Source organism: Anabrus simplex, chromosome 8, assembly GCF_040414725.1.
Source record: "Anabrus simplex isolate iqAnaSimp1 chromosome 8, ASM4041472v1, whole genome shotgun sequence".
In the NCBI taxonomy this organism is placed as follows: Eukaryota; Metazoa; Arthropoda; class Insecta; order Orthoptera; family Tettigoniidae; genus Anabrus; species Anabrus simplex.
The window spans coordinates 11,778,276-11,805,592 of NC_090272.1; the positions used below are offsets into that span (position 1 = coordinate 11,778,276).

The 27,317-nt window shown below is 37.8% G+C and overlaps 1 protein-coding gene across 20 annotated transcripts in view; it reads left to right on the plus strand.

The window, feature by feature from the left end:
* LOC136879195 (modifier of mdg4) overlaps nucleotides 1-27,317 on the plus strand; it is a 617,535-nt gene that overhangs the window by 101,111 nt on the left and 489,107 nt on the right. For all 20 annotated transcript variants that reach the window (XM_068229102.1, XM_067152971.2, XM_067152979.2 and 17 more), the window contains exon 6: nucleotides 20,539-20,679. In XM_068229102.1, coding sequence (XP_068085203.1) covers nucleotides 20,539-20,679 — 141 coding nt within the window. The remainder of the gene's footprint in view (nucleotides 1-20,538; nucleotides 20,680-27,317) is intronic.

Here is a 27,317-nt window from a genome sequence, read left to right on the forward strand (position 1 = left end):
GCAAAGATCACTAACCCAAAGATATACCACTTGGTCTCATTAAAGCATGCCATCAGTCCTTTCAAAACTGTCACAATGTCAATATCGCATGATAGGGTAGTAACCTCACATAAAAGCATTGAAAAATTTTCTAGGTAGCTGGATTTGAGTTTCAATTTTAAGAGATCCCCTACTCTATTCAGGTAATGTGACGTATGGTCTTTTAACCCTTTCCGCTCGTGTGTCGACCTGAGGTCGACAGCCGTCATTCAGCGTTATAGCTCGTGTGTCGACCCTGAGTCGACACAATGTTTCGCCGCTCGTTGCTAGGTTACCTGGAATGACAGGGCTTTTGTACTTCGTTTCGTAAGTGCTGGTCCCTTCCGGAAACCGAAATAAACCAAATGGGTGTGTTTTAGTTTCTCTTTGCTTGGCAAAATTGCTCCGTTTCCTTGACAATGGAAAGCAGTCACGTGAAGCAACATGGCGGTGCACAGTCTGACCGAAGCTGAGATTCTTGCGTCTCTTTCAGCTGATTTTTTTTTATAGTGACCATGAAAATGATGAACATTTTGAATCTGGCGATGAAAGTGCTATATCTATTAGTGATTCAAATGACGATATTGATATCAGCATCGCAAGAAATCATGTGGAGGAGGCGATAGTATTTTGACTCGTCCCGGTCCCAGTCATACATTGCTGACTTCAAACATACCTTGGAGATCGCGGAGAACGGGTGTTGCAGGATTACCCAAATTTCCTTACAGATTAGTCAGTGTATTCTTAAATTGTAGCAATAGACTTAAAATAGAAGTAGAGTACTGGTAGCTATTTTTTACTGATCAGTTGACAACCTCTATTGTCCATGAGACAAACAAATTTGCCGAAATGAAGATATAGCAAAATACTCCACTTCAGAATAGATCTATCTGGTTTTCTTGGAAAGCTGTGACATTAGAAGAGCTGAAAGCATTTATTGGTGAATTATTAACATGGGGATGAACAGTAAGGCAGAAATGCCGGATAATTTTAGTGCAGACTGGTTGGATAAGCAAGCAGGCTCCATCCAAGCATTTGCTTTGAACGCTTCCACACACTCAAGACATACCGTTAAGAAAGTGAAAAACATGATTCTGTGTCATGTACAGACCATACATTCATTAATTTTGTAGTTTCTTCCTGTATATATTGTTACAACCAGTACTTAACACCATGTTTTAAAATATGAAGAATGCTGACAGAAATAAATACGAGTTGGGAGAAATCAGGACGTACAAATAATTTGAGTGGAAAGGGTTAATCGTTTCAATTGATTCACTGATGGGTTACTATCCTCTAAGCAAGAAATACAACATTTTATTTCATTCACAGCATCTGCAATAAAGGAGGTCGACCTGCTCACCTCTTCCTCAGAGAGATCGGTGATGATAAGAACCTGCATAGAATCCTTCAGCAGAGCAATATCTCCCTGGTTAGTGCCAGTGGATTGCAGTTTACAAATGGACAACTCATAACAGAGTTAAGTTTTTCTTAACAGATAAGGCTCTGGAATCAAGCGTGTGCTCATGGCCATTTTTACATGAAACAGAAAATAGATAGGATGAGACAAGTTACCTTTGCCGTACATAACAGTTTAACTACCTTATAATCTCAGTTCACAATTCATGGGCAAAGTGGGATGATAATATGAAAGATTTAAGGCAACACCAGTGGCATCTAAACAGTAGTACAAGGCAAGAAAATAATACAACCACGCCTACTGCTAACAAAAATTACTGTCACAAAAACAATACTATACTTACCAGTGACAGTAATTACATGTGGAAACGGCACAACCCACCCCGATAATAGATCAATTCAAAAGGCCAGGAACAAGTAGTAAATCAGGTTTCAGCTCTCATGAAATGAGAAACACCAATTAAAATAAAATAAATTCAATAAATCTACTCATAAATAACAGATAACATATATGAAATTAAATGATGAAATTTGTATGTTAAAATTAAAATAATAATTTTAAAATGAGGTACCCCAAATGTTTATTTAATTATACTAATTTCTGACAACTAATCAATTCATCATCATCATCTTCCTTCTAAGTGTTGGGCCATATGTCCCGTTACGGTCTTGCATTTTTCTTTTCGCAAGACTTGAAAGCAATCAAATGTCCTTCCGACAGGTTGCTAGCCTGAAGGAATTAAGACCATTGGTGGGCCTGCCACCTCTCAGCTAATGGACTAGCTGAAATTACAGCATTTCCTCCGTAATTATTGTAACGGTTATACTGCCGTGACTCAGTCCAAGTAATTAATTATTTATTAATTAATTAATTATCAAAAATATCTCTTGAAGGAAACTGATTACACCCAAATGAGTTATAGCACAACATCCTGTTTGATAAGCTCATAATAAGATCAGGAAAATACTGTGTAAATTCTTAGCTTTTAAGATTCAGGTATCCAGTGACAATAAATTAAAGGTTGAGCCAGTATTAAATGGATCACAATTTAGGATACCACCACGAAGTGACAAGCTTGAAGAATATGTTATAGTCATCTGGTAACCACCCTTCAAATCAGTACCGTCTGAAGTCTGTCATTATTTTTAAAAACAAGAGAAAGGGCAAAAAAAAAAAGAAAAATCATCAAATAAATGCCAGTATCCGGCAACAAAAAAGAACATTAGGCAAGCCAAAATATAAGGTACAGTAAACTAGCCTTAAGGGAGCTAATAATTTTGTTTTTTTGTTTACATTAGAAGAAATGGATGTGATGATATATTACTATTATTAGGTCTAACCTCACATATAAAAACACTTCAATAGACCTTGGAGAAACTTTAACCAAGACTTAGAATAATAACATAGCTTCTAAATTTTACTAGGAATGGTGTTAACACAAGAAAAGTTTTAGTTTTGGCTGTTATTAAGGATTCTGAATTGAATAACTTATGAACTGCAAGTATAGTTTACCTACTGACAAAATTGACACAGAAATTAATCATACATCAAATTTTGATGCAAGTGTGCCAATAACATTTTTAGATCATTAATTTTAAGGTTCAGGAATCGATACTTCGTTAAGTTGAAATACATAATGAAATCAAACTTCTGCATGGGAGTAAAAATAAACAATTTGCCCCAACTTAAATAAACCTGGAAAAAAATTTTTAGCAGCTAGCGCCGATGAAAAGAGTTTTTCAACCCTAAAACCAATTGAGATCCTTATCCAGAATCATAATTCACTCGTTCAGATATTTTTGGCGAGGAACACAAAATTCTGCCAGATGCCGGCTCCATGTTAGTCCAGACTACAGAAGTAATTCGTCTTTTGTCTGTATCAAATTATTTGCCACATTGTCGCAGTTATGGTGCCAGGTGCGCCTCCATCTGGATGAAGCTTAGTCACGCCAACAGGCATCGTTGAAATGCACTCCAGCTGCATTTCCTCGTAACTTAAGAAATGAGACGACACAAATTTCCAAATATTTCCTAAAGCTTTTAAGATCCTTAGTAACGCTGCAGTTCAATGACATTTTACTGTACTATCAAGCAGGATTCGAGTATTTGAAAGAATGTAACCAAAGGGGGTTTAACGAATACAACCGAAAACTTGTATATCTTCTTGATCAAGGATATGATAATAATAATAATAATAATAATAATAATAATCTATATGGTACAGAGTTCAAAAATCCATTGTTCGAAACAATACCTCAACTTCATAGAGTTCTCAGAACGAATAAAGAAATCGTATTGGCGAAAAAGAAACCGCCACTCTCCAATCAGATCATAGTCTCTCCTCCTACTAGTTCAACTTCCTCTACCACTCCTTTGTTACACAATGGAACCCAGCTGGTCACAACTCACGGGTATCTAATCAGATTTAAAATGCACACATGTGAAAAGAAATAACAGCAAAGGCGGCCGTTGAGGATGAGAGGCGGCGAGTACATGCTCTCTTACAATAACGATTAGTATGTTTTCAAAATGTATTACAGAACTATTTAAAATAGTTATATTTGAATCCGCCTTGTCAATACACTTATTAATAAAAGAAAACTATTTATTTAACCATACATGTTTCGGGAAGTCAACCATTCCCTTCATCAGTGATCAGTACAAAGAATAAAAACAATATAACACTATCTTTTGTTTTTACAATTCAAAGAAGTATTGTGTCCTAATTCACCATATCAATGAATAAAGAAAACTTACGAAATGTTATGAAAGTGATTAATCTTCTTGATCAAGGATATGATGATGATGATGGTGGTGATGATAATAATAATACCCGTGTGGGGATTTACCGGTTACCTCCATCGGGCGTGTCCCATTGGAATTGGGGAAGCTCGCTAGCTCTGCCGCCAGCAGAGTCAGAGGGTAGTAGGGAAATAAAATACCACCGTGAAAAAAAAACTGGTCCCTTGCTAGGGTTACGGCGAAGACTGGTAAATGACCAGAAGCCAGAAAACATCTTGAGGCAACCTCTAGGGCTAACAACCCTAGTTGTAAAAGGATGGGTACCCGTCCAAAGCAAAGTCAAGTCAAAAACCATGATGGCATAACGTTTCAAGAAACATACCCCAGGGGGTAAATCTTCGGATAAATCCCTCGTCGTGAACGCCATGGCGCACGAGTCTCGTTCGGATTCTGGGGGAGACTCGACATCATGCAAGAGACGAGTCGGAGCGTCTCGGTGTACCCCGAAGAGTCAAAAACTCAGGCCAAAATCTAAAACCTTTCTAGCAACTTTCAACATAAATTCACTTACACAAACCGGCAAGCTGGAAACCCTCACCAAAGCTCTTCACGAAAATCAGATATCCATAATGGCCCTACAGGAAACAAGGTACCCAGATGAAGAGATTTTTGAATCCGAAGGCTACTGATTTTTCAAGAGCAAAGCGCAAAGAGGAATCCTCAATGGAGCTGTGATGCTTGGAACCGCGTTTGCTGTTAGAACCAAGATCCTTAAATCGGTTGCAAATTTCGAACCTGTGAATGACAGATTGTCTATACTAACAATTAAATGCGCGAACAAAACCTACGCCCTAGTTAACACACATGCTCCTACAAACGATAAGAACAAGTCTAATGCAGACAAAGTTGATAATTTCTGGGACCTACTGGATGAAAAATTAAACAAAATCCCCAAACACCATGTCAAGCTTCTTTTGGGTGACTTCAGTGCCCAAGTAGGTCGTGAACCGAAGTACAAGAAAGTTGTAGGAAATTACCCTGCTCACAAAAGAACCAATCCCAATGGCAAAAGACTGGTGTCCATTTGCGAAAATCACAACCTGCAGGTCATGTTGACCCACTTTCGCCATCTACCCAGAAAGCAAATGACTTGGCGTTCTCCCGTCCAAGCTCTCGGAGAGTTCCAAATTGATCATGTTGCAATCTCCAGGAGAAACAGCCCTGAGATTATGAATGTCAAGGTAAAGAGGGGCATCAATGTGGCCTCAGATCATTATATAGGGTGTTTACAAATGAATATCGGAGTTTTAACACCTTATAATATTGAATACGTTAAACTTACAGTTATACATTATATGTCCAATGAAAGAGCAACTCAAACAGTTTTGTTTGTTGGCACCAGTGCGCATGTACGTGCAATGGTTTCGCCGCAATCCGCTAGACAGCGGTAGTAGTAAAGATGGGGACTAGTGAACAGAAAGCTTTTTGTGTTTTGCAGTTTGCAAAGACAGAATCTGTAGTTACTGTGCAACGTGCATTCCGCATTAAGTTCGGTTGAGATCCTCCAAGTGATAATAACATTCGCAGATGGTATCATAAGTTTGAAGACACCTGTTGCCTTTGTAAAGGGAAGAGCAAGGGACGACCAAGATTAAGTGAAGGAGACTGTTGAGCGAGTGAGAGAGTCATTCACTCGTAGCCCAAAGAAATCAGCCCGGAAGGCTAGTCATGAATTACAACTCCCTGCATCGACCGTTTGGAAAGTTGTAAGAAAACGCTTATAGCTACGTCCTTACCGTTTACAGTTATTACAGGCTCTAAAGCCGGCAGACCACAGATTACGTGCCAACTTCGCAAACGACATGTTACATGATTATGAGTTTATGAATCGTGTTGTTTTCAGTGATGAATCGGTCTTTCACCTTAGTGGACATGTAAACACTCATAATGTGCGCATCTGGGGCTCAGAAAATCCTCACGAGTTGGTACAAATGCAACGAGATTCCCCTAAAGTGAATGTTTTTTGTGCCGTATCCCGGCGAAAGGTTTATGGGCTTTTCTTTTATGGTGAATGTACTGTAACTGGTACTTCTTACCTCGATACACTAGAGCAATGGCTCTTCCCTCAGTTGGAAGAAAATGAGCCAGAGAACTTCATTTTCCATCAAGATGGTGCGCCACCTCACTGGCATAACGACGTACGCGATTGGTTGAACGTCACTGTACCCGAGCGCTGGATAGGCCGCAAGGGCCCCAATGACAGGACTTGCTTGGCATGGCCTCCACGTTCTCCTGACCTAACGCCATGCGATTGTTTCCTTTGGGGCTTCATCAAGGATCGTGTGTACGTGCCTCCGCTACCAGCTGACCTTCCTGAATTAAGAAACCGGATTGAAGCAGCTGTTGCTGAAATTACTGAAGACACAATAACGTTTGGGAAGAACTCGACTATAGACTTGATGTATGCCGTGTAACAAATGGTAGTCACATTGAACATTTGTAAAGTTCGTAATAAAACTGTTTGAGTTGCTCTTTCATTTGACATTTAATTTATAACTGTAAGTTTAATGTATTCAATATTATAAGGCGTTAAAACTCCGATATTCATTTGTAAACACCCTGTATGTCTCTTATCAAATTCAAACCAATTCCCGCAAACACGAGGAAGACAACCAAACAGATCATACGCTTCAATGTAATAGACAAGAAAAATGTTCCACCGATCTATACATTTATTGTGAATGAATTATTGCACTAGTACCGGTCTCGGCCTATCTTGGCCATCATCAGCTAGCACACAAGTTAACAGTCATTAGACAAAATTACAAAGATGTTACGTTAGAGCATCCGGATGTCTAATGAAAAATGGAAGTAAAATATATTGCAGTAGGTTGCGTTAAAATATCTCTGATTAAAAGTGGTGGTGGTTATAATAAACTAAAACCTATTGATTGAGCATGGACATGAGTACATAAACACATTAAAATATATATGCCACATCATAAGACACTAAAAAATATAGCACATTAAACACATTAAAACATGGTATATTTTAAAAACGTCTATTAAAATTTGAGTTCATGTTGCGTTGCATTCGTTCTTCAATCCTCTTGTAGTTCTTGTGTTGATTAAGTTGTATTAGGTGATCATCGAGAATGTTCTATGGCTGATATACTTTGTATTGGTATATAATAAGAACTCTTGTCATTAAAATTTGAAAATTGAGTACTGTGCAATTCAACTGTTGATGTAGTCCAGTAAGATTTATATATACAGCGAGATAGGGTTTAATTTTAGAGCAGTTGGTGGTGACACCTCTCTCGTCTATGCACGTTATATGGTTGTTATCTGTAAAGAAAAGCTAATATGAATATAGCGTATGTATGAAGGAATGCCTGGATGTATGTGTGAAATGAAAAGAGTACTTACTGTTGTTGCTGTGGAGGTTGTGTACCGATATGTTTGAAGATTTGTTGTGTTCTGCTACGAGTACGTCTGGGGCTCATGTTAGCTGTGTGGAGGGATGTTGGTGGAGGGGATGGAGGAGTGGCTATTGTGAAGGTAGGGGCGGGGTTAGGTTTGTGATTCGTCGGTTTGTTATGACGTGTGTTTACTAATTTGAGATAGTCATATTTTATTGCAGGAATGACTTTATCAAAGATGATACTGGTTTTCTCTGTAATGTCGTTAATGTTATGATTGGGGTTAGCGTATTGATCCAAAGAAATATAGAAATCTTCGGTTATGTTGAGCAGGGGGCCCTTAGAGTTTATGTTTAATATCATCATGTCATTATTGATGTCTGTGAAGTTGTGCTTAGATTCTTCTACATGTTGGCCTATTGATGAGAAATGGTTGTGCTTTACTGCATTTATATGTTCATTATAACAGACGGTGAAGTTTCTGCCTGTACGTCCAATGTAGCTTGTGTCACAGTTGTTACATTTGATGCGGTAGACACCTGATTGGTTGTATTTATTATTATTATTGACTGTTTTGGTGTTGTGTATAGTGTTGGTGCTGTTGTGTGTGATTTTGAATGCTATTTTCAGGTTGTGCTTCTTAAAGATATTAGTTATACAGTAGAAGGAAATGTTGAAAGTGATGTGATATCTATCCAGGTTCGTTGTTATCCTAATACTATGGGTTACAGTACATTGCACGTATATAAAAGACGCCACTTACAAACTTGCTCTTTATCCGCGAATTTCTGCGACCACAAAAGTCACTATTTTTCAAGAATGATGACATGTACACATGGTAGATTTTCTGACTGTGCTGTTTTGAACCTTTCTTCTGTCATTTCGAAGTTATTCGCGATCACAAATAATAAACAATCGGCTCTTAGCAACGGCTGATGCACAACGGCTGGTAGAGCTGCATGCGGTACTGGATCGTGACGTCACAGCGCGCCGCTTACGTCAGAGGCCGTTTCACTCGCCTTGCGGAAAGGCACTATTAAATATTTTTTAATGGTAGAAAACAAGGCAACTTACCACAATATAATACGTTTACGTACTATTTCATTGGCGTACTTTTCAACAAACGTATTTTTGAAAATGATGCATGTTCCCTATTTATGTTGGGAATTCTTGTTAAAATGAGAAGGATCTATATTTTTGGTTATGGTTAGTGGTTTCGGTTTGCTTTGTTGTTTCAGTGTTTCCAGTTTCTTTTAATGTGTTTTGTTTCTTTATGGCTAAATCTTCTATTTTATTTCTAGAAATTTGTTGAAAGTAATTCCAATAGCTATGTGGGACTTCATCGGATACTTTGAGATGTGTTGTATAAAGTTCATTATTGAGATGTTGTTTCTTACGATATAGGAATTTTATTTCTTCTTTTAACCAAATTTCATTAGTCTTGTTTAGTGTTTTGCGTGTCTGAGCAGTTCATCTATGTTTGTTATTGTATTTCTGGAGAAATTTCAGTGTTAAGTTGTTTGAAAGGCATTCCTTCAAGAAGGCAATGCTTTTGGTTGCGTTCATTAGCTTGATTTTTAGGTTTTGGTATTTGAATGCATTACGTTTTGCCTGGTTGGCTTCCGTATTATTATTTATAAGTTTCATATTCCGTATTGATTGGATTCAATGTAATAGACAAGAAAAATGTTCCACCGATCAATACATTTATTGTGAATGAATTATTGCACTAGTACCGGTCTTGGCCTATCTTGGCCATCATCAGCTAGCACACAAATTTACGGTCTTTAGACAAAATTACAAAGATATTACGTTAGAGCATCCGGATGTCTAATGAAAAATGGAAGTAAAATATATTGCAATATGTTGCGTTAAAATATCTCTGATTAAAAGTGGTGATGGTTATAATAAACTAAAACCTATTGATTGAACATGGACATGAGTACATTAACACATTAAAATATATATGCCACATCATAAGACACTAAAAAATATAGCACATTAAACACATTAAAACATGGTATATTTTAAAAACGTCTATTAAAATTTGAGTTCATGTTGCGTTGCATTCATTCTTCAATCCTCTTGTAGTTCTTGTGTTGATTAAGTTGTATTAGGTGATCATCGAGAATGTTCTATGGCCGATATACTTTGTATTGGTATGTTATAAGAACTCTTGTCATTAAAATTTGAAAATTGAGTACTGTGCAATTCAACTGTTGATGTAGTCCAGTAAGATTTATATATACAGCGAGATAGGGTTTTATTTTAGAGCAGTTGGTGGTGACACCTCTCTCGTCTATGCACGTTATATGGTTTTTATCTGTAAAGAAAAGCTAATATGAATATAGCGTATGTATGAAGGAATGCCTGGATGTATGTGTGAAATGAAAAGAGTACTTACTGTTGTTGCTGTGGAGGTTGTGTACCGATATGTTTAGAGATTTGTTGTGTTCTGCTATGAGTACGTCTGGGGCTCATGTTAGCTGTGTGGAGGGATGTTGGTGGAGGGGATGGAGGAGTGGCTATTGTGAAGATAGGGGCGGGGTTAGGTTTGTGATTCGTCGGTTTGTTATGACGTGTGTTTACTAATTTGAGATAGTCATATTTTATTGCAGGAATGTCTTTGTCAAAGATGATACTGGTTTTCTCAGTAATGTCGTTAATGTTATGATTGGGGTTAGCGTATTGATCCAAAGAAATATAGAAATCTTCGGTTATGTTGAGCAGGGGGCCCTTAGAGTTTGTTTAATATCATCATGTCATTATTGATGTCTGTGAAGTTGTGCTTAGATTCTTCTACATGTTGGCCTGTTGATGAGAAATGGTTGTGCTTTACTGCATTTATATGTTCATTATAACAGACGGTGAAGTTTCTGCCTGTACGTCCAATGTAGCTTGTGTTACAGTTGTTACATTTGATGCGGTAGACACCTGATTGGTTGTATTTATTATTATTATTGACTGTTTTGGTGTTGTGTATAGTGTTGGTGCTGTTGTGTGTGGTTTTGAATGCTATTTTCAGGTTGTGCTTCTTAAAGATATTAGTTTTAGTATATATATTGGTGTTGTTGAAGGTAAATAGGACATAATCTTTTTTCGGTTTGGCTGTTTTGTTTAATTTAGTTCTAGGTTGGGATTTTATTTTGTAATGATTTTGTTGACCATTTCTTTGCTGTATCCATTGTATTTGGCTATATCGTGGATTAATTTTAATTCATTATTTCGATCTTCTATTGTCATTGGGATATTCAAAGCTCTATGTATCATACTATAATAGGCTGCTCTTTTATGTGTGTTAGGATGAACGGAGTCATTTTTTATGGTATTTAAAGTGTGTGTGGGTTTCCTGTAGATCTTGTAAGATAAGTGAGTGTCGTGCCTGGTTATTGTTAAGTCCAAGTAATTTAAGGTACGGTTATTTTCTGTTTCTTTAGTGAATTTAATTTGGGGGTCTAAATTGTTAAGTTTTTCTAGTATAGTATCTGCATCAGTGAATCTATTATCTATATTTACGAAGATATTGTCGACAAATCTACACCGAAAATATATATTATCTATTTTATTAATTGACGTGTGTTCTAGGTAGTCGATATATGTTTCTGCTAATATTCTGGAAGCAGGATATCCCATAGGTAATCCTTGTTGCTGATATATGATATCATGAAATCTGAAGTAGTTATTGTTTAAGGCGAATTTAAGCAGAATCACGAATTCTTCTATTTCTAAGGTGCTCAAGTTACTATGGTTTTTTAGGTTAGATTCAATTATTTTGACTGTTTGTTTAATAGGGATGTTAGGGTACATATTTGTTATATCAAATGAAGTAAGGGTATGATGTTTTTCGATCTTTAGTTCTTTGGTTCTATATCCACGATATAGCCAAATACAACGGATACAGCAAAGAAATGGTCAACAAAATCATTCACAAAATAAAAAATCCCAACCTAAAACTAAATTAATCAAAATAGCCAAACCGAAAAAAGATTATGTCCTATTTACCTTCAACAACACCAATATATATTCTATAACTAATATCTTTAAGAAGCACAACCTGAAAATAGCATTCAAAACCACACACAACAGCACCAACACTATACACAACACCAAAACAGTCAATAATAATAATAAATACAACCAATCAGGTGTCTACCGCATCAAATGTAACAACTGTGACACAAGCTACATTGGACGTACAGGCAGAAACTTCACCGTCTGTTATAATGAACATATAAATGCAGTAAAGCACAACCATTTCTCATCAATAGGCCAACATGTAGAAGAATCTAAGCACAACTTCACAGACATCAATAATGACATGATGATATTAAACAAACTCTAAGGGCCCCCTGCTCAACATAACCGAAGATTTCTATATTTCTTTGGACGCTAACCCCAATCATAACATTAACGACATTACTGAGAAAACCAGTATCATCTTTGACAAAGACATTCCTGCAATAAAATATGACTATCTCAAATTAGTAAACACACGTCATAACAAACCGACGAATCACAAACCTAACCCCGCCCCTACCTTCACAATAGCCACTCCTCCATCCCCTCCACCAACATCCCTCCACACAGCTAACATGAGCCCCAGACGTACTCATAGCAGAACACAACAAATCTCTAAACATATCGGTACACAACCTCCACAGCAACAACAGTAAGTACTCTTTTCATTTCACACATACATCCAGGCATTCCTTCATACATACGCTATATTCATATTAGCTTTTCTTTACAGATAAAAACCATATAACGTGCATAGACGAGGGAGGTGTCACCACCAACTGCTCTAAAATAAAACCCTATCTCGCTGTATATATAAATCTTACTGGACTACATCAACAGTTGAATTGCACAGTACTCAATTTTCAAATTTTAATGACAAGAGTTCTTATAACATACCAATACAAAGTATATCAGCCATAGAACATTCTCGATGATCACCTAATACAACTTAATCAACACAAGAACTACAAGAGGATTGAAGAATGAATGCAACGCAACATGAACTCAAATTTTAATAGATGTTTTTAAAATATACCATGTTTTAATGTGTTTAATGTGCTATATTTTTTAGTGTCTTATGATGTGGCATATATATTTTAATGTGTTAATGTACTCATGTCCATGCTCAATCAATAGGTTTTAGTTTATTATAACCATCACCACTTTTAATCAGAGATATTTTAACGTAACATACTGCAATATATTTTACTTCCATTTTTCATTAGACATCCGGATGCTCTAAAGTAACATCTTTGTAATTTTGTCTAATGACTGTAAATTTGTGTGCTAGCTGATGATGGCCAAGATAGGCCGAGACCGGTACTAGTGCAATAATTCATTCACAATAAATGTACTGATCGGTGGAACATTTTTCTTGTCTATTGCATTGAATCCAATCAATACGGAATATGAAACTTATAAATAATAAGAACATACGCTTCGACAATGATAAACTTCGGCAAAGGGTCGAGGAGTTCCAGGAGAAGGCTAGACCAAATGACTGTTACTTTAACAACGCCAAAAGTCTCCTTGTTGAGGCCGCCAAAGATGTTGCAGAAATCAAGAGAAGCAAAAAGCATGCCTGGTGGAATGGTACCTGCGAATCAGTCCTCCAAGAAAGACTCAATGCGTGGAAACAGTACTACTCTACGAAATCAGAAAATGATTGGGAAACCTACAAAAACCAACGTGCCCAAGCAGCTAGGGTGTTCAGAACTGAGAAACGTAAATACGAAAAATCTCTCATTGAAAAGATAGAACAAAACTTTAGGAAGAATGAAAGCAGAGAGTACTACAGAACCTTCAAACGCAAACTCACTGGCTTAAACCACCATCTCTATGCTTTGAGCGAAAGGATGGCACACTGGCGACGTCAAATGAAGAAAATTGCAGCATTCTGGCAGATTACTTCAAGAATTTGCTTAATTTGTCTAAACCGCAAAGCGCCATTGAGACCAAGGGACCCTTGCTCAGGTACCCAGATTCCAGACCACCCGACAGAGATGAAATCAAGCGCCACATTGCCCATCTCAAAAATAAGAAAGCGCCGGGGGAAGACTCAGTAGTAGCAGAACTATGGAAATATGCCCCAGAGGAATCACTTGAGATCTTGCAAAAGCAAATAGAAGAAATTTGGAACAAGGAGACCCTACCCGAAGAATAAAAAATGGCTTTGATCCATCCAATACACAAAAAAGGCAGCATGAAGAACATCAACAACTACAGAGGAATATCTTTGCTACCCGTGACTTACAAAATTCTATTCATGAGTTGTATTTTTGGGCTTATGCCATGTAAATAATTATAAACACACTCAACGTTTCAAAAGGAACCTTGCCTTTCTTCATCAGGAGACAAAAGAGAAGAGAAATGACGTATTGATGGTTGCTAGGAGAAAGCAACAAGAAAGCTTCAAATGGTGCCCAAAGATGTAAAGGGGACGCCATTTTGGCCCAATGCTAGAGACAATGAATAGTAACAGCAAAGCATTACTCTCTAATGGTTCTGATTATAGGTAGCCATGATTCACTGAGGTTGTAACCTGTATCGCGGTTGAAATTATCTGGATGTTTACGTATTTCAACCGCCTCCCTGATAATTCTTGAGCGATATTGCTTTATACGGGCAAGAACATCCACTTCTTGGAACAAGACATCATGACCAGATGTTAGGGCATGGTCAGCAACAGCTGATTTATCAGGTTGGTTGAGTCTGATACATCTGGTATGTTCTTTGATGCGAGTACACACCGTTCTCGAAGTCTGCCCAATATAAACCTTGCCACAAGTACAGGGAACTCTGTAGATACCAGGTTGTTGTAATTTAGGCAAACTATCCTTAGTTGGTCGCAGGAGTTGCCTAATCTTAACTGATGTTCCAAAAACAGTTTGTACATGGTACCTACGTAAGATTTTAGCAATATGATCTGTCGTGTTATGTATGTAAGGTAGGTAAGCAGTTCCTTTTACATCTTTTTTCTTAACAGACGTCCAATTATGTGCCGATTTCAGAACCCTTGAGATCAAAGCTCTGCTGTAACCGTTGCTCTCAAAGGTGGTTCTCAAGGTGTTAATTTCCTCTTGTAGATCTGACGCTTCACAAATCCTCCTGGCCCTGGTAGTCAGAGTTGTAAGGATACCATGTTTCTGGGCAGGGTGATGGTGAGAATCTGCATGGAGTTATCTATTGGTGTGTGTAGGCTTACGATACACGCTGTGTCCTAAAGATCCATCCTCTTTCTTGGTGACGAGAACATCTAAAAATGGTATCTTGCCGTCAGATTCCATTTCCTAGGTGAAACAAATGGAAGGGTGCTGGCGATTAAGGTGATCCAGAAAGTGACCAAGATTGTCTTCACCTTCTGTCCATACGACGAACGTATCATCCACAAATCGCCACCAGATCTTCGGTTTGCAAGGTGCCGACGACAAAGCTTTCTCTTCGAAGTTTTCCATGAAGAAATTGGCCACAACAGGAGAGAGAGGACTTCCCATGGCCACACCATCTGTCTGTTCATAATATTTCCCATTCCATAGAAAGTAGGAGGAGGTCATGCAGTGATAGAAAAGCCTTGAGATCTCTTCAGTAAAAATATCAGTAATAAGAGACATAACACCGTCAACAGGTACTCTCGTAAACAGAGACACCACGTCGAGACTCACCAAGATAGCGCCTGGCTGAAGTGATATAGTTTTTAACTTCTCAATGAAGTGTGTGGAATCCTTAATATATGAAGGGGTGTTACCCAGGTGTGGTTGAAGAAGACTACCTAAATATTTCGAAAGGTCATATGTCGGGGAACCAATCGTACTGACAATAGGCCTAAGAGGAATACCCTCCTTATGTATTTTGGGAAGGCCATACAGTCTCGGAGGAATAGCATCTCCTGGAAGGAGACTCTTTGCTGTATCTTCTGGAATAGAAGATTGCTTGACCAATTTGACGGTCATATTTGAGTAACGAGTTGTGGGATCACGACTGTTGATCCTGTATATAGGATCAGCTAACAAGGACGAGATCTTGTTGTCATATTCATCTTTATCCATCACCACCGTCGCGTTACCCTTGTCAGCGGGGAGAACAATTACATCAGAATTGTCCCTTAGATCTTTTAGCGCCCGGATTTCACCTTGTTTTAAGTTGGACTTAGGTGGATTAGCGGTCTTGAGAACTCTGGAACATTCTTGTCTAACTTCCTCAGCCTCTTCAGGTGTGAGGTTATGTATCGAGGATTCTATAGATGAAATAAGTTCCTCAATTGGAATTCTTCTAGGCGCTACAGCAAAGTTGAGACCTTTAGCGAGAACTGCCTCTTGGGTTTCATTCAAAGGCATACTGGACAAATTCACGACAACTTTGTTGGAATCATGTCTAATGGCATGTGGTTTCTGCTTCTGACATAACCTTTCATATTTGGAAATATGCCTGCCCCTAACCTGATCTAGTATGTTGTTGGCTTGCACTGCAGTAATACGATCAAACACCTTCCATAATTCCTCATCTACGAAGTTCGAGAGGCGTAGATGCAGCTGTAGCAACTCCCTCGAGATTGAATCCAACTCCTTACGAGTCTGCTGTATCCTCTCGTTGAGAGCAACGGTTACAGCAGAGCTTTGATCTCAAGGGTTCTGAAATCGGCACATAATTGGACGTCTGTTAAGAAAAAAGATGTAAAAGGAACTGCTTACCTACCTTACATACATAACACGACAGATCATATTGCTAAAATCTTACGTAGGTACCATGTACAAACTGTTTTTGGAACATCAGTTAAGATTAGGCAACTCCTGCGACCAACTAAGGATAGTTTGCCTAAATTACAACAACCTGGTATCTACAGAGTTCCCTGTACTTGTGGCAAGGTTTATATTGGGCAGACTTCGAGAACGGTGTGCACTCGCATCAAAGAACATGCCAGATGTATCAGACTCAACCAACCTGATAAATCAGCTGTTGCTGACCATGCCCTAACATCTGGTCATGATGTCTTGTTCCAAGAAGTGGATGTTCTTGCCCGTATAAAGCAATATCGCTCAAGAATTATCAGGGAGGCGGTTGAAATACGTAAACATCCAGATAATTTCAACCGCGATACAGGTTACAACCTCAGTGAATCATGGCTACCTATAATCAGAACCATTAGAGAGTAATGCTTTGCTGTTACTATTCATTGTCTCTAGCATTGGGCCAAAATGGCGTCCCCTTTACATCTTTGGGCACCATTTGAAGCTTTCTTGTTGCTTTCTCCTAGCAACCATCAATACGTTGTTTCTCTTCTCTTTTGTCTCCTGATGAAGAAAGGCAAGGTTCCTTTTGAAACGTTGAGTGTGTTTATAATTATTTACACGGCATAAGCCCAAAAATACAACTCATGAATAGTTACACGGGCCGTGAAAGTCTAAATGATAATATTACAAAATTCTATCACTTGCCATCCTGGAGCGTTTGGAAGCACAAGTCGAACATCAAATAGGTGAATACCAAAGAGGGTTCAGAAAAGGTCGCTCAACAGCTGAACAGATCCAAAATCTCAAAATGATGATCAGATATTGTACACTAAGGTCCAAGCAGTATGTGTCTGTCTTTGTGGACTTTAAGAAAGCGTACGACTCCATTGACCGGGAAGTCCTGCTAAACATCCTAAATGAATTTGGAGTTGATTTGAAACTGCTGGCATTAATTAGAGCCACCCTGACCGATACAAAATCCATGCTGAAGTTCCTCGGACGTCTCTCGCATTCCTTTGACATCAAAACAGGAGTCCGACAAGGTGATGGCCTATCCCCGATACTCTTCAACTGTGTTCTTGGAAAGATCATCAGAACCTGGCGGGTGAAATTACAGGAAACCAACTACAGTCCATTGAGAATAGGAACCAAATCCAAGGGGATCGCAACAGACTGCTTAGCATTTGCCGTTGATATTGCTGTTCTCTCAAACGACATAGAAACCGCTAGAGCTCAAGTTGAAATTTTAAAGGAAATTGCCGAACAAACTGGTTTGCAGATATCGTTTGAGAAAACAGAAGTAATGACTAACATCAAAGAGGCTCCACCAAAACTCCATACAAAATACGGGGACATCACCCGAGTAGACAAATTCAAATACCTGGGTGAAATCATCATGAAAAATGGACTGGACAAAGAAGCACTTCAGGAGCGAGTACGCAAACTGGAAATAGCCTACCAAACATCCCGCACAATCTACAACAAAAAATGCCTTTCCCAAAACACCAAGATACATCACTATGAAACAGTTCTCAAGCCAGTAGTTCTATATGCGGCCGAAACCCTGTCTCTAAATGCTAACAAATGACTCCTTGAAGAACTGGAGAAAAGAGAACGCAAAATTGTGAGAGGAATCTTGGGATCAAAGTACAGAAGTGGAACCCATCAAAAGAGATCCAACAAGGAAGTCTACAGCAAAATAGAGAAAATTACCGACACAATCAGAAAAAGACGGGCACGATTTTACGGTCATTTGAAAAGAATGGACAGAAGAACGTTAACCAAAGAAATCTTTCACTTTTTTGATTCAAACCCCAAAACCACAATTCCCTGGTTTAGAAATACCAAAGAAGACCTGCAAATGCTACATATCTCAGCTGAAGATGCCCTTAACAGAGATCTCTTCCGCAAGAAAATATTGACGAACGGGCTAATCCGAGATGAGCAACCGAAGAGAAGACACGGTGCCCCTTGGACAGAAGAGCGTAAGCAGGCCCACTCACAAAGAATGAGGGAAATTTGGGCTCTAAAGAAAGCCAAGTTCAGTGTCAAATGCAACAAGACTTAACGTGGTCCTTGATGGCCCCAGCGAATTATATATAATAATAATAATAATAATAATAATAATAATCTAAATGACACCGTGAGGTCAAAAATCCGTTGTTTGAAATAATACCCCAACTTCTTATAGTTCTCGGAAGGAATAAAGAAATCGTATTGGAGAAAAAGAAACCGCCACTCTCCAATCAGATCATAGTCTCTCCTCCTACTAGGTCAACTTCCTCTACCCCTCAATATGGATCAAATAATGAATTTTGTAAGTGGTATGTTCCGAGCTGTCGAGGAGAGATGGCGTGGAATGACACTAGTAGATGAATAAGTTTGATTGGTTTCTTTAAAAGTAGGAAGGATCACATTATGAAGATAAAGTTGGAATTCAAGAGGTCAAGTTGGGGGCAAATATTCATTTATAGAAAGGAGTTATGGATTGGAATAAATCCAAGGGAGTTGTTCAATAAATGTTCAATTTCTTTGGTATCATTTAAGATAAGGCCAGGAAAATAACAGATAGGGAATCTGCCACCTGAGCGACTGCCATACAGATCAGTAGTGATTGATTGAAGAAAATAGGGGAGGACTGGACCTACATGACAACAGAGAGATAGTACGAAGACAAAAGACAATGGAGTGGCTTATATTCTTTATTCATTGATATGGTGAATTAGGACACAATACTTCTTTGAATTGTAAAAACAAAAGATAATGTTACATTGTTTTTATTCTTTTTACTGACCACTGATGAAGGGAATGGTTGACTTCCCGAAACATGTATGGTTAAATATATAGATTTCTTTCATTAGTAAGTGTATTTACAAGGCGGATTCAAATATAAATATTTTAAATAGTTCTGTAATACATTTCAGACTAGTCAATATGGATCAAACATCCATATTAACCTATCATAGTTAAGTATATCAACAGTAGTATGTTTCCGCTCACAGTTTCAACTGTTCACCTTTTTTTTTTTTTTTTTTTTTTTTTTTCGTTCTTTACAGACCTTTTTCTATACGATGCAAGATCTTGCTGCATTTGATATCTTTTTACTGACCGTTTTTTCAAGCCTTGCCTTTGAGAGGTCCACTCTCTCCCATATAGTCAAAACTTTGCCTGGATTTTAGCATGAAGAATTTTTAATGCAACAAGTGCTATGCAGTAAGTTTTTACTCTCTTCAAACTACAAGATTTTGGAAGAACTTTCTTAAATGGTAAATAGACCTATTTTAAATCTGAACTGTTTTTTAGTGGGCAAAATTATTTTATAGTAGCAGTTGCATGTTTTTTCTTTCTTTCTTATATTTGTTGATTTTATCTCTAACCAGACTACAGCTGAAGATGCACTTCAGGACGAAACATGTCCCTTGTGTTAATGTGACTTAGTAAACAAATAAATAAAGTATTTTGTATTGAGTAGGTGGACTCTCACAGGCCTTTAAATTCTTCACAATTATTGACTCTCAATACGGATCAAATAATGAATTTTGTAAGTGGTATGTTGTGAGCTGTCAGTGGAGAGATGACGTGGAATGACATTAGTAGACGAATAAGTTTGAGTTGTTTCTTTAAAAGTAGGAAGGATCACAATATGAAGATAAAGTTGGAATTCAAGAGGACAAGTTGGGGCAAATATTCATTCATAGGAAGAGGAGTTAGGGATTGGAATAAATCCAAGGGAGTTGTTCAATAAATTTTCAATTTCTTTGCTATCATTTAAGATAAGGCGAGGAAAATAACAGATAGGGAATCTGCCACCTGGGCAACTGCCCTACATGCAGATCAGTAGTGACTGATTGAAGGAAATAGGGGAGGACTGGACCTTCATGACAACAGAGAGATAGTGTGAAGACAAAAGACAATGGAAAGGCTTATATTCTAAACAGATCTGGCCACTGGCTGAAAGCTGTGTAAGATGATGATGAATTAGAACATTTTAGGCTTCTACACATTTTTTTTGTTACTGTGGTGATGGGTGCCTTTTTTGTTTTTTGTTTTTTGCAGCCCTGTTCTACTCTCTGTAACTGTCATTTCCCTGCTGCTCTTGAATATACCTGAAAAGACTCTGCAGGAGGTAATTTGTATTTCACCTGCTTTGTTTTTATCCTGCTCTTTGTAATATGACGTACTTACTTTTTAGGACTTACCTCAGAACCAGAATTAAAAGATCCATTACTACAACAGCACGCCACAATGTCACCAGACACCAGACCTGTAGGACTTTCTCCTAGTGTTTCTGGTGCTGCATCGGAAATGAATACCAGTCAAGACGGCGAGTCAGGTAGGGTCTCTCATTATTTTTGAAGTTAGAGTGAGTTGTCAGAGCAACAGCCACAATTTGCCTGCTAATTTTTCAGTGTAGCTCTCTCTTTCTCTCTCTCTCTCTCTCTCTAATGAGACTATATACTAGTGCGGTGTGTATGCAGCTTATTTCCTGTAGTCAAGACTATGGAATGAGGAACAGGGAGAAAAGGGGTGAATAGATTATCTTTTAGATACCAAATTCTTCAGAAGATAATAGTCGGTGTTTTGAAGCGTGACATTTAAGTACCCATATAATATTCCCTACTCATACGAGTTAAAGGCACACTCTGATATGCTGAGCTATTGTTATTAGTAGTCTTTTGTGGTTCACTGTGCTTCACGAGTTCAGCAGTGCCACAAACATTTTAGTTAAACCATGGAAAGAAGAGGCAACACCGAGGCTATAGATGATCATCTGAGAATGTTGGTTGATTTCCAAACATTGCTGTTAGAGGTTAGCTATGGGGAGGTCTCACATGAAGAAATGTTATTATTGTGATAATTGCATTACTGCTTGTTTACATTGTCTGATGAGTCATGAGTGAGCATGCTAACATATGTTTATAACCTCTCTTCAAGATCATTAGCCATAGGAATGTGAACCTATTTTTTATTTCGTTGTATGGGGGAGGGGTATTGTAATTACAATCCGGTTTACTTCAAGAACGCTTTAGAAGAGATTAATAAAGGCACAATAACAGTAAACGGGGAAGTTTATCCCGACAGGAAGGGGAAAGACGGTTCCTATTTTCAATGATAAATAGACAGATATCAGTTGACATGGACGATACACATTTAAGAACTTGATTGACGGCCCAGATATTTTCTAATTTAGAAGACAGTGTAATATGAGGACAGTCGACAAGATTGCTTCTTTTCCAACCTCCTTTTTTCTCCATACAATTGGGCTTTATGATTTTCGTACCTTTAATTTTTTATCTTTTGTACCATTACAAATATTTATGCAATGCAACATGTAATTTGTAATATCATACAATGCTTGTACGCTTAGGCTAAATAAAATAGTTTCTTCTTTGGGAAAAATGTGAATGTGATCACTATATATCTGTTTCACCACAAATCGTTTTAATTTGTTTGTGATTGTTGATACTGGGCGTTCTGCAGGTATTTAAAAAACATTAACCATGGCCGAAGTAATACTACATCTAAGGTTGCTTGCAGTGACAGGAAAGTTGTTGGAGGGAGGCGAGATACAGTCCACTTCTGTAAAACCTGTGAGACACAACCAGGGCTCCATTCAGGCATTTGCTTTGAATGCTTCCACACACTCATGACATACCGTTAAGAAAGTGAAAAACATTATTTTGTGTCATGTAAATACCACACATTCATTAATTTTGTTCTTACTTCCTGTATATATTGTCACAACCAGTACTTAATACCAGGTTTTAAAATATGAAGAATACTGACAGAAATAAATATGAGTTGGGAGAAATCAGGATTTACAAATACTTTGAGTAGAAAGGCTTAAAGACATTTGCCATACCACAGGACAAGTTCTTGTGGATGCTGGTCACAGAAAACAATTTCTGAATAGTTAATTTCACTTTGTTGTTATTGAGAATATCCTTGACGTTGTAATATGGACCTTTAGTTTCAGTAGCTCAGCTGCAAGGTCGTAACTAGTATAGAACTGGTCCGTAAAGACATGAAACCCAGTTTCGTTGGTGGCTTGCAAAACTTTTGTAACCAGATGAATAACTATCCTGTAAGCATAGCATATCCCACATCGTTCCATCTATACGATGGGTTGGCGAATGAAGCCCCTCCACCAACTTCTTTGTAATTTTCTCCTTCTTCACTGTCGTCCCAGCCCCCTTCTCGTTGCTGAATGTCGTTTTTCACCATGTCTATATCACATTCTTGTCCGCCCTCTTGGTCGTGAATATTTGGACTGCAGATCATATATTTTTCTGGGTATGTGATCAGGATCCATCCTTCGCATGTGACCATACCATTTGAGTCTACGCAGAGTTATGTTATCCTGCATTCTGCCAACCTGAGCCATGTCCCTGATGTTCTCATTACGAATTTTATCTCGTCTTGTTTTGCCAACCATCACTTGGACTATTCCTATTTCAGCTACCTGAATCCTTGCTTCATCCTTTTTCCTCGTGGTCCAGGTCTCGCTCCCATATGTCAAAATTGGCATGTAATAAGTCAGATAAATTGCTTGCTTGAATTTGGGTTCCATATTAGGTCTCGGACAACTCTATAGAATGCTCCTGCAGCTTGAATCCTGCTGGTAAGTTCCTCTTCAATGGAGCCTGTTATGTTGCTGATATCATGCTTCCTAGATATTTGAATTTGTTGGACATCTTGAGTTTTTTTACCCTTTGTTTCAATGTAACCTTCAGGTTGACCATTTCTCTGCATAACCAACACTTCACTTTTTTCCTGACTGAATCTTGGGCCGTACCCTTTAGCTGTTACTGTCCATGCATTAATCTGATCCTGAAGTTCCTCCTTGGAATCTCGCCATATACAGATGTCATCAGCAAATAGCATGACTTTCATTTTGTTGTCACCAACATTATGGCATACCTGTTGTTGAATCTCATTCGTCACAATAATGAAGAGAAGAGGTGACAGAACTCCACCTTGTCTTAGGCCTGTAGTTATTCTAAAGGGTTCCGTCATTCTTGATGGTGTTTTGATGTGACTACTGATGTCTTCATATAAATTCTCAATTCATTTTATTATGTCATTATTGATTCCACTGTTCTTCACATTTCCCAGACTTTGTCCCTGCTTACAGCATCAAAGACCTTTTTGATATCCAGGAAGGCCAGCCAAAGGACCTTATTATGTTCATAATACTTCTCCATTAGCTGACACAGTCCAAATATTAGATCAGCCTTTCCGGAACTGTTTTGTTCTTCTGATAACTTTAATTCTATCAATAGTCTTATTTTCCTTTCTAAAATCCTTTCATACAGCTTTCCCACTTCAGAAGTTAATGTAATTCCTCTGTAATTGGAACATTTCTTCCAGTCACCTTTCTTAAAAAGTGGAATGATGATACCTTTTTTCCATTCTGCTGGTATCTGCCCATCCTTCCATATCTTGTGAAAAAGTCTGTACATCCTCTGCTTTCCTGTATCACCCATAGACCTGATCATTTCACCACACACTTCATCAATGGAGATTTTCCTGTTTTGATGTATTTCCATGCATATTCCATATCATTCCATGTCAGATCTGTTATAGTGCCTTCCATCCTTCCATCATTAACTAATCTACCTAATGGAATGTTTGTAATATCATTCACATTTAACAGCTTATCAAAATAATTCTTCCATTCTTCTTTGATCTCTCTGTCATCTGTAATGAGATACCCACTATCACTAGTCAGATAATTAGTCTGTTCTTTGTCCGTCCTCCTATTCTTCATCATTCCATACAACATTTTTCCGTTGCCATCTACAGCCATATTTAGTTTTAAACTCCATTCCTTCAACCATTTTTCTCTTTCTTCTGTGACATCCTGCTTAAATTCTTTCTTCGCCAACTTATAGAGTTCTTTGTCCTTATCTGTTCGACTTTTGAAATATTTTCTGTAGGCATTGTTCTTTTTAAGGACTGTGTTTCTTGTTTTATCATTCCATCATGGTGTCTCTTTCCATTTCCTTTTGCCATTTGTTCTTCCACACGTCTCCTCTGTTGTCTTGACCAAGCATTCCTTGAAATTTTTTCATTCTTCTTCAACTGGTTCCAGTGTCTGTTTTTGGTATTTGCTGCTGGATTTTTTCTTGATATTCTGTGGCCTTCTCTTTATCCTTCAATTTCCATACCTGTAATATCTTGTCCTGGATGGTTCTTACTTCCTTCAACTTTTTAAACCTGAAACAACTTAACAAGGAGCCTATGATCACTCTCAAGAGACACACTTGGGATCACTTTCATATCCAGCAACATTTCTTGTGTATGTTCATCTACCATAATATAATCAATGATGGACTCCTATTGCCCATTCCATCCATATCTGGTGATTTTGTGACTTTTATGTTTGTGATACCAGATATTACCAATAACTATGTTATTTCTCAGACAGAAATCTAGGAGTGTGCTTCCCTCAGTGTTCCTTGGTCCCTATCCATGTGTGCCTATGATGCTTTCATAACCTTGCCTATCGGACCCTACCAATAACAATGGTTCCTTTACCTCTAACTTGCTCTTCCAAGGATTCTTCAAATAGGTCTTTCTCTGAACTATCACAACCTACTTGCGGATCATAGCACTGAATGATACTAATGTTCTGGGTAGTGTTTAATTTTAGATCGACTTGGATAATTCTGTCAGATTTGAAGTTTATGTATTTACATGCTGTTTAATTGAATGGTTCATTATAACACTCACTTCATTCTTAGCCGAACTTCCTCCTGACCAATATAGATGGTAACCTTCTCTGAGTTCTTTTGACCCTTGTCCCTTCCACTTGGTTTCACTCAGTCCTACTACATTAATTTTTCTCATTTTCATCAAATCAACACACACTTCTGTTTTCCCTGTCAAAGTAATGATATTCAGAGTTGCTACTCTGATTGTGGTCGTTGTCTTGTAGATTTTAGTTCTCTTGCTGGATCTTTGGAGCATCGAGCGTTGAGCTGTCACTAATATCAATACCAGGAGAAGTTGCATTGTTATTGGGTTTGTTTAACACTACAAGGCCTCTCTTGATTTTGAAAGCAATTAAAATTTTGCTCTTCCACTGACTTGCTAGGCCTAACATTTCAAAGGATTTTCTGTCGGGGGTTGTCTCCCCTTCATCAGTCCCCTGCTTCAATGCAAGGCAACAGCTGATGAGTTTGTGTCATTTCCTTCTAAGGGAAAACTCCTCTACCTGTAACTGTTGGTTTTCCCCTAGTTTGTCGGGTTTGGTATCTGCAACCTTACCAATTAGAAAACAAAACATCCAATTGAAAAGCACAAACATCAAGAAGAAAACAAGCACAATACTTACCGAAAGGCAGTAGCATAAAATATGAAGCGTGGAGGGCAAAAGCGAGAATAAAAAGGCCAGGGTCTTACATAACTTTGACAGGTTGCCAGGTAAATATTGCTAGCTACTAAATGACACACCAGATAAATTTAAAATGAAGAAAATTTACTAAGTAAATGTAATTTGAAAATGGTATAAAATAAGAACAATAAAAATATATATTTCTTTTTCTAAAATTTAAAAATGCAATCAAACTAGATGAGAAAAACAGTATTTTAAAATAAGGTTGAAATCAAGATGAAATGAAGCTCACATTAACATAGGTTTCCGCCAGAATTAAGGTTTGAAAATTCATTAATAACTCATTACCTTACATATAGAAACATTAAAATTGGTTGCAACCGATATGCGGGCCCGCGATATAAAATCACTTTAAAATTGAAATTTGCTACACTACTAAAATGCTAAATTACAAGACGCACACAAGGACACACGAAAAAGGAAAAAAAAATTAGTGGCTCCAACCGCGGATAAACATTACTCCAAGGAAACGAGCTAGATGAAAACACAATAAAATAATAGCGCACAGCAACCCCAACAAATGAAGTATATTAAAGGGAATTTACAATTAACGGTGCGCACATAAAAATAATTAAGGGACACAGAAGCACCCAACAAGAGCTACCCGTTACCGACGCGAAGCCAAGATCCCATAATAATCATCAAAGCCACCCAAAATATTAACGTATCATCAGATTAGATAAGAAGGGGTGACATGACGTAATAAAGACAAAAGCAAGGAATCCAAACAATGGGAGAAAAGATAATAAGACAACGAAAGAAAACTCCCATTATTAAACTTAATTTTGACCAGCAAATTTCAATTTTAAGATTTTAAGTTATTAAAATAATAATAATAATTATCATTTATCCAAGAGGTGATAGTACCAGTTTACATTAGCCTTACTTAATCAATTCACCAGCGCTTTACATACTTTAGAACAGAGGGGGCCGTGGAATGCGCTACGATGCGAATATGAGGTGTCATTAATTAAGGCCCGTAACAATGCGATAATCATCACGTACAGATAACCAGCCACGAAGGCAATAGGACAAAATCAGACAGCAATTACAACCAACCAGGAAAAAATTAAGGGAGAAAACACGCACCGAAATGAATTACAAAAAAAATAAAAGTAATAATAATAATAATAATCGTCATCATAATGAACATCAAGAAACACAGTTGGCAATAATGCACCCCGACAAAAACGTAAGACAAAATCACTTACACAAAATATCACCTCATAGATGCATAACTAGCGATCCCGAGCTCCCTACATTACATTAAATTTTCTTTTTCCAACGGGTTCGGTTCAAACAGATATCAAATTTTGCTTACACGGTTGCACTATACCAAAATTGTCGTTTATAATGTTGCTCATGTCCACGATGAAATTACTCACACTAGTGCCTGAACGAATGGGATCCCTTCAATAAATTATAATTTTCAGTACTTACTTGGAGTTAAGATATCCAAACTTACAAGACACTTGAAACTTTTAATACCGATAACGGTTAACTCACTGCACCAAGTTTACATGTTACATTAAGAAAATATTAAGGTTGGAGCACACTGGATAACTTTCAAA